General features: G+C 49.5%; 1 protein-coding gene and 1 long non-coding RNA gene across 7 annotated transcripts in view; one reads left to right on the plus strand and one right to left on the minus strand.

Annotated features, from left to right (window-relative positions):
• Nucleotides 1–14,295, minus strand: part of LOC129120148 (uncharacterized) — a 168,189-nt gene extending 153,894 nt beyond the window's left edge. Inside the window, exons 1-2 of the long non-coding RNA XR_013182051.1 lie at nt 14,198–14,295; nt 3,220–3,666 (exon numbers count right to left, since the gene is read on the minus strand). This is a non-coding gene — a long non-coding RNA (uncharacterized LOC129120148). The remainder of the gene's footprint in view (nt 1–3,219; nt 3,667–14,197) is intronic.
• LEF1 (lymphoid enhancer binding factor 1) overlaps nt 13,570–17,880 on the plus strand; it is a 71,113-nt gene continuing 66,802 nt past the window's right edge. For 2 of the 6 annotated variants that reach the window (XM_054632651.2, XM_054632655.2), the window contains exons 1-4: nt 13,571–13,871; nt 14,392–14,620; nt 15,439–15,502; nt 16,975–17,108. In XM_054632651.2, the coding sequence (XP_054488626.1) occupies nt 14,411–14,620; nt 15,439–15,502; nt 16,975–17,108 (408 nt within the window). In that variant the 5' untranslated portion in view covers nt 13,571–13,871; nt 14,392–14,410. Of the gene's footprint in view, nt 13,872–13,906; nt 14,038–14,388; nt 14,621–15,438; nt 15,503–16,974; nt 17,109–17,880 lie in introns of those variants that run through there. The other 4 variants (XM_054632653.2, XM_077177164.1, XM_054632654.2 and 1 more) reach the window with 4 other exon arrangements.

A 17,880-nucleotide genomic window follows, 5' to 3' on the forward strand; every position in this document is an offset into this window, starting at 1 on the left:
ATCAGTTTGGTTTTTGCTAGCCTCTGCTTGCATAGCAGGAGTCAAATGGTAACCTGGGCTCTGCTGATCACTGCCATGGCAAGGCTGACATCACTGTTTGAACAAGAGATTTGGTACAAGCTGCAGGTCTCTGTCTCCCCTGGCTGAGGAAGGAAGGGATTTCCTCCTGCCGCGCTCTTGCAGTGCCTCCAAAGCTCAGGAGAGCTGGTACTCCTGCAATCCTCCGAGACACCAGAGCCCCAACAGAGCAAGCCCTGATGGCCCAGAGCTTCTGCTCACAAACCTAAAACTATTACAGACTAGGACACTTCTCCTCATGCCTTAAGGTGGAAGAAGAAAATTCTCCTTATTTCTGTAAAGCTCACACAGGGAGTGTCCATTTTGGGAGAAACCCTCGTTCTCAGGTGAGGATATGTGCCAGTGGAACACAGTGCCTGTAGACAGCTTGAGTCATTCATGCAGCAGCTCTCTGTAGGTTTGTGCTCTATTGTCAGAAAGGAAGACAAAGTGAAGAGGAAAACATTGCTGAAAAGGGTTCTCGTGCTGCCTCATGCAAATGTGTTGGAAGAGAAATTGAAACCCACAGGTGAATATCACTTTTGGAACTCCAATACTGGTCTGAGCTATCAGCTCCTCACCAGAGCTACCCAAAGCAACTCTTCTGCTGCAGCTGCTGCTCAGCGTGTCCAAAAGGAGAAGTAACAACAGGAGCCAGAGGAAATAATGGCAGAGGATTTGAGGTGGGATGTTCTTTTCCTGGGTAGTTTGACAAAGACCAGCTGGACTCTAAGTTGGACATGTTTGTCTCTAGACCTCACACAAAAAAGAGTAGACCCAATATTTTAAATGAATTTCTCAGTAGTATGTGGTTCTGGAATATACAACAGCATGTAGGCATTTAAGACATACAAAATTAGGATATTTTAATTATTACAGTTCTGCTTTCAAAATTCAGACCTCTCCTGTTCAGGACTTAAGAAACTATCTTGTCTGAAATTACTCCAATTTTTCATCTTAGAGACTTTATATTGCATCAGCCCTAAGTTCTTCTCCACAATACAGATAGGAAGAATCCATTTCCTTGTGGATCCCCTGTTGCATTATGCAAACACTGGAAATCCATTAAATCCAATATTATTAACGACCCTGTAACTGAAATGATTACCTGGGGGCTTTTAGCCATATGACAAGAGCTTTTCTTGAATGTGTTGGCATTTACTTTTTTGAAAAACCTTTTCTGACAGGAGTGATTCCAAACAAGGCCAGATGTAACATATCCAAAGTTTTGCCACGTGGTGACAAAACCAGCCTACAAAATTACCTTTTGGAGAGTCTCTTAGTCCTGTCAGCATGATCGATTCTTGTTCACTTTAACTGCACCACTGTTGGCATTAGGATTTGGGGTCAGACCAGCAAAAGGGATTCTGGTGACAATAGCAGCATTCACGAGCTCTGTCAATGCAGCATGGTTTATTTAATTCAGCAAACACTTAGCTTTGGCAGCAGAGAGAGGCACAGAAATGTAGACAGAAATATTATGGTAAAAGTGCAGAGAAAAAAAATTCTCCTGGTTAAACCATGTCTAGATTCAAAGGAAAATTGAGGGGGGAACAAGGAAGTGCTGGGGGTTTTTTTAAATTTATTTTATTCCTAGCTTGTTATTTTTCTGAAATAGAGTCCTGCTCTTGTGCTGCAAGAAACATGAGGTGAGGATCATTCAGTGATGAAGTCTCTGCAACTGACAGATTACAGGACAGATTCAGCTCCCTCTCTTCAGCTGCGCTTCTCTCTCTCCTTTTTCTCTTTGGATACATTATCTAAGAGGATCGATACACAGGAGTGAAGACAGCTCAGCTTTCTCAGAAACAGACGCAGCACTGAAAAGACACTCCAAAGGGCCCTAAAAAGTACTCGACTCTTGAATAGGTTAGTATTTAAAACATTGGACTCTATAGGTGAAAAATGAAAAACTGTTCCAGTAGAATATGCACCAACACTTTAAAATGGAAGTTTACAAACAAGACACCCTTTGTTCAGTGGCACCATTTCCTTTGGTGTTTGGAGGTTTTTATACTCCTTTCTGGCTCCAAACTGCCTCAAAGAAACTGAAAATAAATCTTGCTCCAAAATCTTGCTGAAAAAAAATACTTCTAGGTTGAAACACAGAAAAACCCACACAAACTTGAGGGGATGGCGTACTTGACCAAATCCTGTCAAACAACTTAAGAATTTGGTAGCAATGGAGAAGTGGGGCAGATCCTCATGCACACAAAGAAAAAGGCCAACACAACCCCAAAACGTGGCTGATAAATAACATGCAGGTGCAATTACTATTGAATGCCCCTGATATTTCCATGTGACATCATACTCTCAGGTGTCTTATTTTTCTTTGCTCCAAATGGCTCACACCTTTTCTGCATGCACTAGTCCATAGCCATCACATCTGACAGAGCTGCTTGTGCCAGATGCTATGAAATTTGAAGGAGCAAGGTGTGACCGATTTCACAGAGGTCTTAGGATGAGGGAAGAGACGAGGATCTGACTCCATGTTTCAGAAGGCTTGATTTATTATTTTATTTTATATATTATATTAAAACTATACTAAAAGAATGGAAGGAAGGATTTCCTCAGAAGGCTAGCTAAGAATAGAATAGGAAAGAATGATAACAAAGGCTTGTGGCTCAGACTCTCTGTCCGAGCCAGCTCACTGTGATTGGCCATTAATTAGAAACAGCCAACATGGGCCAATCAAAGATCCACCTGTAGCATTCCACAGCCACAGATAATTACTGTTTACATTTTGTTCCTGAGGTCTCTCAGCTTCTCAGGAGGAAACATCCTAAGGAAAAGATTTTTCATAAAAGACGTCTGTGACAGCAAGGGCTCCAGGGTACTGTGGTTGTTGTGAGGCTCCTTCAGCTTTATGGAGAGTTCTCATCTTCCCCAGGACAGCATCAGCAAAGGCTCATCATGGACTGTAAATCACATCTTCCTAGGCTGTATCCAGCAGAGGTGGGTTCTGAGGAAGAAGCTGGGCTGACAGAGTTGAATGAGCAGGTTTGTGCTCTTCTAGCCATTTCACTTGGTTTAAGCTTTTAAAGCCTTACAAATTTAGAAAGCTGTCCTTATAGTTTTTATGTCAATTAAATAAATCAGTATTCCTGAAAAATGCCTACTGATAACACCTTCTGGTTATACTGGTTGGCCAGACCTACTCACCTTTACAAAAGAGATGGTGAGCTGTTTACAGAGATGGTGAACTGTTTATCCCTCCTGGGATAAGCACTTTGGTTACTGGCACAGCCCAGCACACTAAGTTGCACAGTAGAAAACCTTTCATTGCTGAGGGAAAGTGCAGTCACCACACCAGCCCAGCTAGGTGTGCTCACATTGTCCCACAGCTATGTGGTCTGAACTCAGGCTGGGCAAGCAGGCAACAACAAATAAAAGGTCCTGGTTTGCCTGCCTCTTGGCAGGGAGAGAATGTGGAAACCACCTCCAACAATCCTGTTGGGCACGGTCTCTTCCTTCCTTGGCCTGATAGCAGCCCATGTCTCTCTCTGGATCCTGCTGCCACACAGCAGTTTTGAAGGAAGCTCAGCCCTCGGGTCAATCTCAAGCCATGCATTTTCCACATCACCCAGGTGATGGCTGGCATTTAGGCTCCTGACAGAAGAAAAAGGGCAGAGAAGTAAAATGTTAACTATTACACACTTCCTAAGTTACACTACACTAATGTCTATCATCAGGGAATTTGAATACTGGAGTAGGCTATGTGTGGAGCTGGAGGAGTCACTGTCCCTGGAGGTGTTTAAGGAAAGATTGGACATGGCACTGGGTGGCATGGCTTAGTTGACATGGTGGTGTTCAGTCATAGGTTGGAATCGATCATTTCAGAGGTCTTTTCCAACATCATTGATTCTGTGGCTCTATGGTAGGGATGGATCTCAGAATCAGCGTGAAGAGTGTTGCTGCTGCTGCCATTTCCTCCTCTACCATATAGAGGAGTGCTTTTGATGGGAGTAAGGCACAAAGGATCCTTTCCTTGCATGACAGATGACAGCCACCACAGGCAGAGACCCTCAGCCTGGTGGGAGGATGCCCAGTGGGAGCTCTTGCACTTGTGCAGAGCCCACAGAGCTGACAGGCAGACACTGGCCCAAGCACGATGGTTACAGGCACCGCTGCACACTGAGTTATATTTAACACAGGAGCCTAAATTACACAGCAGATCAGGAGAGCTCCCTTTGAAAAGGCTAATAAGGTGCCACCTGTTTCCCAGGTCAGAGGCAGGACTTTTGAAGGCACATATGTTTGACAAGCCCCAGATCAACTGAACAAAGTCACATTAAGAGGGCCCCCTCCCCTGCTCGGACACTGGGCAGCTGCCCTGGAGCCTGGCAGGAAATCAGGAGCAGCCCCAGGGGATCCTGCAGGCTTCCCCAGCTGTGGGAGGAGTCCACAGGGAGGATGTGCAGCAGTAGCAAGGGAGACTAAAGTGTGACTGAGGGGACAAGGAGCTTCTGAGAGATGACAATGAGCTGAAGGAATTCATTTCCCCAGATGAGGATAATTCAGATAAGTTCAAAGATATGAACTTCCTCCAGAGCATAAGCTTCTCTGGGGCAGAAACCTGTTAATTTGGAGAGCACACCATGTGTAACGGGCTGTGTGGGCAACTCCATAAACCATGGAGTGGAGCAAGAGGGGAGACCTTCCTGCCCAAACCAGACAGTCAGTCACACAACATCAAATCCACAGCCCAGCTCAGGGTGTGGATGAAGTAAACCCATCTTATTGCAGCCCTGTGAAAGAGCTTGCATAAAGCAATGTACCTGGGCAACTCCAAGTGCTGTCCTGTGCCCTCTGGATCCACCTCTGCAGTCTGCTTCAACTGTATTTTTCAAAACATCCATAGTAGTTTCACCATTTTAATATCCACCTGCAAAACCTCCCGATGCTTTGGGTTTTAGTGAACCACAAACTACCTTAAAAAATGCAACGTTAAATTAAAGAATTCACTGCTCATAGCTCCAAGTAGGGAACCAAGTAATTAATATACAGCTTAATCTACAGCTTCTGCTATCCTTATACAGCTCCAGTGCTTTGGCCTGCAGCCCTTTTGCCTTAATTGCTCTCACTAAAGATAGCACTCTTCTAATGCAAAATAATCTGGTGAATCCTATGCCCATATCAGGGCTAAATGCACAGTGTTTAAGAGGAAGAGAACTCAAAATAACAAGGTGTTTGTTTGCATTCAAGGAAAAACTTTACTGAAATTCAAAATAATATATTTTACATTAAATTAAATCCCATTAAAAGCTGCCTTTTCTGGTTATCTAATATTATTCTGGTTATGGCTAATATCTGATGGATGATCCTTTGCTAACTTATAATGGTTAAGTTAGCCACAGCCTGTCTGCATGCCAAAGATACCCCCTTTAAAGAAAAATAAATACCACGGAACACTTCTGATCTTTCTCGTATAAAGATTTTTTTAATGAAACACTATTTAGATGCTTCACAGCCAGCAAACACAAATAAATGTAATAAAAAGTAGTCTTGGCTGTGAGAGAGGTCTGAAAAACTGAATTCCTCAAGGGACAGACAAATAAAGCAGGGAAAGTTTTATTTCATTATCAACATAAGTAGCAGCATGCATACATCAGCTGGTATCAATCTTGGTTATAGCTTGAGGCCGGTGACTGACGGCATGCTGCAAATTCAGATTCTGACTTTTCCATCACAGCATGCATTTGAGTAATTTTCTGCAGTTTTTGATTTTCCAATCTGCACTCCTGTGCTGCATCACCTTCCATGTGCCCAGAATGACTGCCTGCAGTTGGGTGTTCAGGGAGTTTTTAGGCTGGAAGTTGTATCCAACCAGTTGTTTCATAGACAAAATGAATTTGCTTAATCCTTTTCTGAATCCATTCATCCTGTCAGACTCCATAACATCTTGCAGCAAGAAACTTCATAATTTAATTACACATTGTTTAAAAAGGTGCTGAAGTTAGTAAAAGTTATTAAAGTCTTTTAGCCAGGAAGAGTATTTTCATCTGGAGTCTCTTGTTTTGTTGAAAAGCATTGCTGCGTGGGCAAGGGCTGGTGGCTCAGCTGACGACTGAGGCTCACCCAGACGTGCAAGTTTTGCAGCTGCTCCTTCCTTCTGACCAGCACAAAGCAGCAGAGGAGGCAAGGTAGAAACAGGAGGGAAAGCACAGCTTTCTGTGGAGATGTACAGGCCAGAAGCTGGCTGATCAATCATGGTGTAACCTGGCAGATGAGCAACAAGGGCCACAATCCAAACCCTTGCTTCCACCCTCTGCAATAGCCCAGCCAGCCTAAAGGGTCCCCCTCTCTCATTACCCTTCTCCAGCAGGGCAGAAACCATTCTCCTCCTTAGGCAGGGCTTACTTGAAGACAGCCTGAGCATCCATGCTCTGGCTGAGCTCAGCAGTAACCACAAGCAGTCTGGGAGACTCAGAGCAACACCACACAGGGAATTTTGGAATTTTATGTGACACCATTCACTTACAGTTTTCTCCTCTACCCCACACCGTCCTCAGCGTCACCCCCATCAGCTCTTTCTCAGCACGGGGTCTCATCTGTAGGTCCTTGCTCCAGCACAATTATGAGTCAGGTTCTGCAGGATTTGACTGAAATCTCTTTGCATGTGATGTTCTCCTTTGACAACTTGCAGAACTTTTGCTCACATTTATTTACTTCCCTCGGTGTTAGAGAGTCTTTCTGAAACTCTTAATTCCAAGCCAAAACTGCCTGTTTCCCCTGGACGTGGACACAAGTGGTCCATGAGACCCACTCAAAGGAAAATGGAGCTGAAGGTGAAATGGCCAGCTGCAACTCAGACTGATCTTGTTCTTCATCAAAAGGGGAACCCTTACTGCTGTCCCTATAGGTTGTGCCTCTCTGCCTTCCAGTCACCATGAAGACTTGTATTTTCAGATCATTACCAGACCTGAAACTGTGAAGCTGTGATGAAGCTGAGATCACAAGGCTCTGAACAATACCCCAGACTCCTGCAAACTTCTCTTTCTCTGGCACTTCCCTATCAAACAGTGCTGCCTTTGACTGGTATTCAGCTGTTACAGTTTAATACCTCTGCCAGGCAAATTAATGGCACTTACTTCCATGGAAAGTGAGAGATGGTACAGAAAAATAAGACCCAACTCCGAATAACTTTCTCAGCAAGAAGGAAAATTCGCCACCTCATTACTGTCCTTAAACATTTTCCCTGGGGGAGCGCCGCGTGTTCCACCGAGCACAGCAGGGTCCTTGGTACAGCCTGGCTGCTGCTCCCCCTCCCCATCCAGCTGCGTTTCAGCAATGGATTTGGTCACACAAAGGTCAGGGAATTCAAAAAAAGTAAATAGGAGTCATGTACTGCGAGCACACATTCACTGCATTGCTGAACTGTCTTCCTAACCCGGGAGTAGCCTCCCACACTCCCATGCCGTTAGTGCACAGCTGCTGCTGGAAAGTTGCCTGCAGAGCCTCTCTCCCCTCCCACCTCTTTCAAAGGACCTTGTCTGGAGCTACCAGGCTTCTGCTGGCAATATTTGTCAGGGAACAGAGGACTACTGTCACTTAAAAACAAGCAAAGGATTACAAGATGCTTTGATTTCGTTGGGAGCACAGAACGGGAGCGATCGCCATTTCAAAAGCCAGAAGGAAACACTGGTGCACAGTCAGCTCTGCATGGTCATTATATACTGGACAGAATATATCAATTGGTGTATGCTGAATTCCAAAACAGGCCAAGCTAGAGCCAAGCCAAGGGCTATTGTAAAAGGGTGACTGCTTTACAAAACACCTCATATACTTACAGGGCTCCAGATACTAATTTTGCACTGTATAACCAAGTACAAATAGAAATAAACATTTTCAGTATAAGGCTTCCAACGACACGTGCACAAAACCCCAGCAAAAGGCCCTCAGGGGCTTTCCCTGGTGCATCCAAGAAGTTGCAGCGTGAGACACTCGCCAGCACTCCTGAGCCCAGGCTAGAGGTGCAGAAGCAGGACTCGGTTGGAGGGGCCTTTGAAAGCCTGCCCACAGACACTGCCCCTGGGTGTGGCATCCTGGCTCCAGGGATGGAGAAAATCTCATCTGTTCTGGGACACGTATAACATTTATTTATTCAGGAGCAGAAGTTCCCCCTCCAAAAAAGTAGGAAATTTTGACGTAAATGGGCAAAACTGCTGCTCTGAAATTAAAACACATTTCTTCAGCTAGAATCTCACATTAATGTGGCGTCCCACAAAACTACCAAAGTTTGGATTTTCAAAGGCCCCTTCAGGGATATTTTACTGCACTCCCTTTGAACATCTCTTTGGTCCTTTCAAAAATGCCAGGCTAAAAATCCCTGCTGGGGGGCAGCACATTGCCGTGCTCTTTTCAGGTCTTACCTTTAATACAACATTAACCTCAGATTTTGCATTTTTCCAAGCGTGGCTTTCTGGGTTTAGTTCTGAGTCCTGCGTCCCCTTTTATCCACATGCTGTGGATTACCTGATCTGATGAGTCATCAGAAATAATCCTGCAACTGCACAGCCTAATGTAAGGGTTAGTTTGCAAGCTACTTTGTGTCATCACTTATTTCAATAAACCACGCCACTTGCCCTGTATTTTATCTTGAACAAAAAAAAAAAAAAAAAAAAAAAAAAAAAAAGAAAGAAAGCATCCACTACATCCACTAACTACCAACTATTTTAATCTCAAAATAAGATAACAACGCGTTCATGAGATCTGAGCCACCAATGCCTTCCTCTAAACAAAAGCTCTTACAGTAAAAATGCACTGGTAAGATTTTCCCACTCAAATCTCATAAAGTCCATGTTGTTGCAAGAGCTAAGAAAACCTAGCTCTTTAAATAGAGTAATTCTGGGCTAAGAACATTAATGGCATCCCAGAATTGGAAAGCTGGATGTGTAAATTAAAAAGCAAAAAGCACATATACACTCTTAATATCCTAATACCTATTACATGTGATCTCTTTCAAAGTAGCTTTAAATGAGAAGTGCAGTTACTCTTTGATATAGCTTCTGGAAACATAGCCAGGATGCCCTTTGTTATAAATTTGAAAAATGAGCCCGTATTTCATAAAGGCTCATAATAAATGAGCCTTCAAAACCAGAAGATATTATTCCCTATTTGTTTTTTTCTCCATTTAAAATATAAATCTGCACCAAATACAGAATAGTTCCCTTCACTGGGCAGAATCCTCTTGACTTGACTGTTGGAAGGAATCCCTCTCAGCCACCATGACAGGAATGATCCTAAGTGCAATGAGAAGTCCCTTCCACACCACACCCAAGTTCCCTCGAGGTTACCAGGAACTGGCATCAGCATCATCTGGAGGCCACGGCAGGTGACCCACCCCATAAACAGCTGGGCATAGGCCATGGAGTGTGAGCCACAGTGCCTGCAGTCCAAACCTGCCCCAAATCCAAAGGCATGCCAGATATCTGGACACTGTGCTTGTAAAAGGAACTGCACCACCAAAGGTATTGTGCCTGGTACAACACAAGAGTGAGAGAGGACACTGGGTTTTCCCCCCAAAAATCCTGAACTGTTACTTACAGCCTTCCCTATGGTGTTTATCAGAAGAGTCTCTTTAAACACAACAATGCATTTATTCTCACAGGGTAGAAAATGCCTTAGAGGTATTATCCTTGTTTTAGAGGCACAGGACAGGTCCACATTTGCAAACACATCCATACAAGCTGAGGCAGCCCGGGGCTGGCTCCCCAGTGATGCTGTGCAGCAGCGGGATGTGCAGGACACCAGCGATAACTCTGCAGAGCCAGGGCTAATCATCACATCCCTGCTCTGGCCCTGCTCACCCCATGTCCTGAAGGAGGAGGATTTATTTGCTTCAGAAGGAATTTGGGAATTCAGCCTATACATTCAACTTGCACATAAATCACGGGTGTTATCTAAACGGGGTGGCAAACGCAGACCCGGGGAACACGCATAATTCAGTCACATTGCCTTGAAAAGGCACCGAGAAGGCTCGATTGGAGAAATGTTAAAACCTAACACTCTTTGTTGTGCTTTGCAGTCCTGAGGGAGCAGCGAGGGCCGGGTGAGCATTCCCGCAGGCCCGGGGGGGCAGGGTGTGCAGGGCAGCGGGGCCCCGGGATTCCCGTGGCGCAGCCCGGCGGTGCCAGCCCAGCTCGGAGAGAAGCGCCGCTGTCCCTCGGCAGCGCTGTGCCCGCCGGGGAGCCGCGGGGAGCAGCGTGGGCTGCCGCAAAGGGCGCCTGGCCCCCGGGACACCCACCCCTCCCTCGGGGGACCATCCTCGGCATCGCTTCCGAGGGGGAGGAAAAACCGCGGGGGGTTTGCCCAGAAAGACTCCATTGGAACCCCGGAACGGGCCTGGCGGGCGGGAGAAGGGGATATCTGCCGCTGGTTGCCCAGCGTTTCTCGGGCAGTACGGGGGAGTTTTGCCCCGCGGCCGCGCAGCCCTGGCCCGGCCGCGCTCCTGGACGGCTCTTCCCGGCGGAGCCCGCTTGGCTCCACAGCCCGGCGGCTTTAAACAAAAGGCTTGGTCTGCTGGTTCGTTGGTTGCTTTTTATTCTTTTATTTTTCTTTTCAGAAAACAACTGCAACCCCCTTTTCCGAGAATATTTTTTTTCCCTCCTCCCTCCCGCCGGTCCCCCCGACCACTATGTGCTCCCCCTGCTCCCCCTTGCCTCTGACTGGCACGCGTCCAGGACGGAGGAATTATTTTTTCCCCCCCTTTTCTATTATTTATTTATTTATTTATTTAATTTCACTTTATTTCCACTGCACATTTCGGCTCCAGCTCCCCAAACTCTTTGATCTCCCCCGCTGTCTCCTTACCCGGAAGAAAACCCCGGCTCTCTCAGCTGGGAGCTCGGCGCACACGTGGGCGCCCTGGCGCGCCTCCATGCTCCTGCCAAATTTAGTCACACAAAGAGCTCGGGGGGGGAACCGGGGGGGGATGAAAGGGGCCGCCGGCGGGACATCAAAGGCGCCGCCGCCCCGCCCCACTCCCGCCCTTCCCCTATATAGGGGGCGCCGCCGGCGGACGCCGCTTCGCACGCGAGAGTGTCCTGTGTCCCCCCGCCCGCTCACTGCCCCCGGAGGGGTCGGCATCGGCACCCCGGGTCCCCCCTCTCAGCCCCCCTGAAGCTCCGCGGGCTCGTCCCGCTGTCCCGAGCGCTGGAGCCCAGCCCGCCCGGACCGGGTTTGCCCTCCCCGGTCGCGCCCCCCGCCCTGAGCCCGGGCAAGCCGGGCTGGCCGTCGGGGAGTGCTCCAAGTGCGGGTCCCTTCAACGCTGAAAATGCAAAAAAACCCAGCAAACAAAAACTCCTCAACTCACTCTGAAACGCTAAAACCCACTCAAACGACCAAAAAAACCCCAGCAAAACCTGTCCAGAATTAAACAACAAAGCCAACAAACAAACAAAAAACAAAAACAAAACCACGAGAAAATACAAACTCACGCTTAAAGCAAAAGAGAAAAAAAATAAGAAACACCTAAAGCGCAAAAATCGCCGCTACGAAAGTACCGAGCGGCGCGGTAGCCGCTGCGGAGCCGGGCGCCGGGCACGGCGGCGGGCGCGCTCCCGGTGGCCCGGGGAGGGCGGCGGGTCCCGCCGGGGGCGAGAGCGGGGCCAGCGTGGGGCGTCCCCGTACCCCGGGCCTTGCCCCCCGCCTCCGGCCGTGCCCCAAGGACTGCGAGTAAAGCGACAGCTTTGCGTTGTCTCCAGACAAATCTGACGTTGGAGTTGACGTTTCCTGAGTTTATCTTTTTGTCGTAAATCATTACGGTTTCCACACACACATTCCCCCGCCCCGGTCCCGCCGCCCCCACCCCGGCCCTTTTTTGCCTTCCAAATCCTTCCACCAAAAAACCGATCCAGGAAAGACTCCAGCCCACGTAAAGGCACGGCGGAGGGGCGGGGGGAGGCTGCTTTTCCAGAGGGACACGGTAATGAAACGGAGGAGTGGTCACGCTGCCTGCTCCCGGGCCGCCCCGTCGGGCGAGCGGGTTCCAAACCTCAGCCTCTCAGCGAAGGTCTTTTTTTCAGAACGGGAGCGTCCCGGGGCAGCTTTGCCCGCCCCGGGTGTCCGGTGCCCGCCGAGCGCCAGGAAAGGGAAGAGGGGCGGGAGGGATGCGGAGATGCGCATCTCCGCTCAGGAACCATCCCCGAGCTGTCTGTCGTTTTCCAAACAACCGCTTCTCCATCGCCTCTCTGCAGCCGTCTCCGGGAGAGAGGGGGGCTCCCTGCATCTGGGGAGCACTGCACAATTAAGCCCTTTCCCAGAAGTTACATTTCTAATTTCTTCCTTTCTCGATCATTTATTTCACGCACTTGTTCGACTTGGCAAGTCCACCCCCCCGTTTCCCGCTACCTCGCTCCCTTTCTCGGGGTTTGGAGGGTCTAATTTCTCAGCTGGATTTTAATTACCCGTTCGAGGACGATTACGGAGAGCCGCGGGCGGCGGCGTGGGCAGCCGGGCTCAGCCCGCCCGTGTCCCGGCCGGCAGTGCCGCCGTGCCGAACCCAGCATCTGCCGAAAACGGATTGAGCATCCACATGTTCCCGTTCCTCCGGCTCCCGGCGCTTGAAGGTTTAGCAACCTGACGGGGCATGTGCAAAGCACAAAGCGCACTTTTCCGATGCCAAAATACTGGGAAGTTGTTTCCTGCAAAATGTGCGCCCATGGTGTTCGCAAAATAAAAGTTGCGGATCCTGACGTTCCCCAAGCGCAGCGCCTGCTTTTGTCTGGATGATTTTTTTTTTTTTACTGCACCCGTGCCCTGTCGCCGGCTGATGCTGGATCAGCCAGGAGCTAACGGGGCAGCGCGGTGCTGGAGGAACGGGACAGGGTGGAGGGGTAAATATCCCTTACTGCTCTGGCTCCATTTACCGCTCCGAAACTGGGACGAGCTCACCCCGGCGGGTTTCTCCCCGTCTCTCAGGGGCTACCACTCGTTTCTGCCGGGCACTTGCTGGACTCAATGGGGATGTCTTAATTCTGCCCTTGGTCCGATGCGGGCACGGGCAGAGCCTGGTCAACCCCTCGCACACTTCCCACACCGGAGCAGCGCCATGTGGCGATGGGGAAGGCTCAACAAAGCAGCCCTAAAAAAGCAGGTCTGTCCGCCCTTCCCGGGGATGCAGCTAGTGCCTGTGCCCTCCTCGGCGGGCTCTTGGCTGGGAAGGGAGAGGAGCGGCAGCGACCCGGCGCACCCCCGCGACGCGGACACGCACACACAAACGCACACATGTGCGTGTAGGTACACACACGGACACAGAGGCTACTCCGCGCAGCCAGAGCAAAGTTTGCCCGGGGGCAGCCCCGCACCCGCTCCCTCCCGCCCCCTCCTCCCTCCCCGCTGGCGCTGGCCCCAGCCCCCTCCTCTCCCCGCCCCCGCCGCTCGGCCCTCCCGGCCCGGACACGGTGTCAGTCACGGCGGCGGTCCCTTTCATCTCCGCCGCCCCCGCCCCGCCCCGCCCCGACGGCGCAGGGAGGGAGGGCGGGAGCGATGCTGAAGTTGCGCTGCTGCCGCCGCCCCGCGCCCCACCGCCGCCCCCCGTGGGGCGCCGCGCCCGCCGGCTGCGGCAGGAGGAGGCCCCGCGCCGGGCGCTGAGCGCGGAGGCGGCCGGGGGCGCCGTGCCGGCAACTTTTTCCCCTGCCCGCGGGCGCGGAGGGAAGCGGGGGGGGGTCACCTCCCCGCCCGTTCCATCCCTCCCCTCCTGCTCTCCCTCCCTCCCGGGGCTGTTTCTTCCCCGGCCCCCCGCCCCTCGCGGTGCCGCCGAGCCGAGCCCAGCCGTGCCCGGAGCCGCGGACGAAGCGGCGGACAAAGGCCCGGTGGGTGCGCGGCACGGGCAGCGCCGGCCCCTTCCCCCGGGACGCCCCCTCCCCCTGCCCGCCTCCCCCCAGCCATTTTAACTCGGTCCGCCAGGGTGGTGGCAACTTCGCTCGGAGGGGAAACGCGGGCGGGCTCCGCTCCCCTCCGCGTATCCTCGCCCCCGGGGTGAGCCCGGGTCCCGGGGGGATGGAGGGGGGTCGGGTCTCCTGGGGGGCGGTCCCTGGCGCGGTCGGGACACGGGCGAGCGTATTTCGACCTATTCCGGCCGTGCGGCGCGTTGGGGCGAGGGTCCCGGGACGTCGGTGTCGTGCGGAAGACGGGGTACCTTGGCCCCGAGGGGGCGGGCGGACGGGCGGGCGGGGGTCTCCGGCTGTCGAGAGCAGCCCCGAGGAGTTCACGGGATTTTTCCTTCTTCTCTCCTCCTTCTCCTCCTCTCTCCTCCTCCTCCGCCCTCCTCCTCCTCCTCCCCCCGCTGCTCCGCCCGCTCCCCTTCCCGCGGCGGGCCGGCGGCCGCAGCAGACGCCGCGCTGCCGTGAGGATGCCGCAGCTGCCGGGGGCCGGGGGCGGCGGGGGGGACCCGGAGCTCTGCGCCACCGACGAGATGATCCCCTTCAAGGACGAGGGGGACCCCCAGAAAGAGAAGATCTTCGCCGAGATCAGCCACCCCGAGGAGGAGGGCGACCTGGCCGACATCAAGTCCTCCCTCGTCAACGAGTCCGAGATCGCCCCCGGCGCCAACGGGCACGAGGTGCGCGGCCGCGGGGGCTCCGCGGGCAGCGCGGCCGGAGGGGGCGCGGGGTGCCGGCGGGCTCCGGCCCCGCCGCGGGGAGGGAGCTTCGGAGGGGCACCGGGGAAACATTTCCCATAGGAAAAGAGCTCGTTCTACCCCAAATCCTGTCTCCAGAGATGCGCCGGGCAGAGCTCCTTCCGCGCTTCGGCCCGGGATGAGAAAGTTGCCGCGAGTTCCCCGACGGTGCGGTGGTATTAGACCTCAAGCAGCCATGAAATTTTCTCAGTAAAATCAGCGGGGTCGGAGCGTTAGCTGTAAACTCTTTAAGGGATTTGCATAAAACTGTTAGGGAAGACATTCCCGACTGTAAAATAACTTCAGGGCGAGCGGGGAACCTGCCTTTTAAAAATTTTGTTTAATTTTTTTTCTTTTTTTTTTTAATTTTTTTTCTTTCTTTTTCCCTAAACATCTGCTAAGGAGGGCAACCTGATTTTCATTATTATTTTTGGTATCTTTTTACCAAGAGCGTTTTGACCGCCAGAGTGCCAAATATTTTCCAGAAATGATCCACTTCCATTAAATTCAGGGTGCTTCTGCTAGAAATGCTTTGCAAAGCCGTGTAGTTATTCACGTTGTCATAAAACAATAGTTTACACAAATGATTCTGGAACAGTTGCCTTCCAAGCGACTTAGGAGGAAAAAGAAAGATGTTAATCTTGTGGTCTGAAATCCTCTCTTCCTTCAAGAAACTGTAGCAGCGTGTTTGATAAACAGCAATCCATACAATGACTTTTCTTCTTTTTCTTCTTTTCTGATGGTGGATTCCTTGTGGTCAGGTTTCCAGGCAGACTCAAGCACAGGATTCCTACCATGATAAAGGCAGAGAACACCCCGAGGAAGGTGAGACTCGCACAGTCCCGTCTTGCAGTGTTGTCCCTCTGTGACCCGCCACACAGTCCTCAAACTGGAACTTGGTTTCTTTTGGAAAACATAAATTTAATATCTTTTAGGGGGGGAGGGATGCCAAAGTGTTTTCAAAGTGCATTTAAAAAGGAGACGAACGTGCAGTGCATTTATCTAGAGTGACCAAATGGTATTCCAGTTGTTTAGAAACTGATAAGTAGGCCAAATGGATCTTCACTGAAGAAGTAACTATTTTTAGGATATCATCTTATATACATCTATTTCTTCACTCATACAGTGTACAGTTGTGTTCAGAAACCCTCTGCTTTTCCCCATAGCCAAAGTCTGTCACTTAAATCTCCTTTTTTCAAATCTAAGTATGAGCAGATCTCCTGCATTTTTTAATGTCTCAAATGGTTAATTTCAATTGAGGAGGACAGAGGAAGTAGCAGAGTTCATCAAATATCATTTAGGAAGCTGGACACGCATGCAAAGAATGTGTGCTGTGAAGGGTGGGAGATTATGTTTAAAATCAAAAGCTTATCATCACAAACTAAACCAGATTATAAATTCCATATAAAGACAGAGAGAGTTCAGTCCTGGTGCTTTCCAGGACTCTGTGGCCATCTTCCTCCAAATTTGTAATTAAATAGCCTCAAAGCAATAATGTCCATGGTCATTGCATTTGGGCAGTGAGGGGGAGGTGTTCAGCTCTGGATAGTTTTCAGCTCTGCATCTTCTTAAAACCTCACTTTCAAGTAGTATCCTTGTCAGTGGGCATGTAGGTGGGAGACCTGTTCACCCTATTTGCAGGACCTGGACCCAAACACTTTTTTTTTCCCCACCAGATAGCCTCCCTCATGGGGTTTCCCTCTTGGCTGTAGTACCATGTGTGCTTAACAGCCTCCCTCCCAAATTGTAAGGATCTCCTTCCAAGCCACCCCCTGCCCTTTAATTGTTCCCTATGAGCATAGTCAGAATGAATTGTTTGCTGCACACACTGTCTCAGCAAGAGAAGGAAATTATTATATCTAGTTATCACAGCCTTGTCCTCCCTTTCCTAACAATGATGTTGGAAACCCATAGTGGCAATAATTCTGAATTGACAAATCCTAGAGGCACGTATAAAATTAGGTAAAACTGCTACTTGAGAAATGTGATGTCATTGCTGATGTGTCTACTTTGATTTCAATGAGTACTAGCAAAATTGTTTATTTTGGGGCTATTGTGTATTTTAAACATAAACTCCTCACTGAGAATACTTGCTCTTTTAACAATTTACTCTTCCTAAAAAAAAAATGTTTTTACAAATTGCTTTGTATCAATTTTCTGTCAGCAGTAATTTCCATGAGTAAAGAAACATTTGCATGTAGAACATTTTTATATATGCACAGTACCTGTTTGAGTGCTCTAAATTGTGAGAAATGCATACATGGGGAATCATGTAATCATTGTTTCATCTTCCATAGGAAAACATCCAGACAATGGCTTATACAGCAAGGGACCATCGTACTCTGGTTATTCTGGGTATATCATGATGCCAAATATGAATAACGACCCATACATGCCTAATGGATCTCTGTCGCCACCCATCCCCAGAACAGTGAGTTATCTCTTCCAAAAGCTGGTTTTGGCAAGCTGGGTTTCCTCCTGTTTGGTCTGCAGAGCCTGTTTACAATGGGGTCTTTTGGCTAGCTTCAGTGACAGTGAAGGTTGAGCTTCTGCTGTTCAGAGCCTCTGTCCAGTGGAGTTTGAGAGCTCTTAGAGGTGTTGGTCGTGATCACAGTGGAAAAGCTGAGATTAATGTCTGTGAACAGGGCTGGGGGCTTTGTGGAGGGAGCTCTGGTTTACTACTGTAGGATAATGTATGGCAGAATGATGTAAATGCTGTCTTTGTAATGACTGGGACAGATGTGAATTTTCTGGCTTTAACTCTTCGTTTGTTGAGGAAAATCAAGGGCTGGAAGCAGATCTGCTAAAGTTACATGACAGTAAGATGAGAAGATTGGATTTTTTTATTTTCTTTGCTTCAGATGTGGCATTGCTCTTTGCTGATTGATATTTATTTCCACCATCAGTTGGTCTGTGTGAAGGCTTTATCTATCTGGCAGCATTGCTTTGAAACATACTCTGTATCTTCAGCCAGAAATTGTGAAATGGTCGTTTAGGAATTAATATCAACCATGATGCAGTAGTTACAGCTTTCCCTTACATTGTGGCGAGCACTGATTCTTCCAGGTTGGTCCCTCTGTTTCCATTGGTGTAGATTCATGTTTAATGGAATTAAATGTACTTTTAATTCTGGATAGTCAATCCCCATTTATTTTTGTAAGCCTCTTGGTATACATATAGAGCAATGGAGAGGCAGTGTTAAA

Source organism: Agelaius phoeniceus, chromosome 4, assembly GCF_051311805.1.
Source record: "Agelaius phoeniceus isolate bAgePho1 chromosome 4, bAgePho1.hap1, whole genome shotgun sequence".
Classification (NCBI taxonomy): Eukaryota; Metazoa; Chordata; class Aves; order Passeriformes; family Icteridae; genus Agelaius; species Agelaius phoeniceus.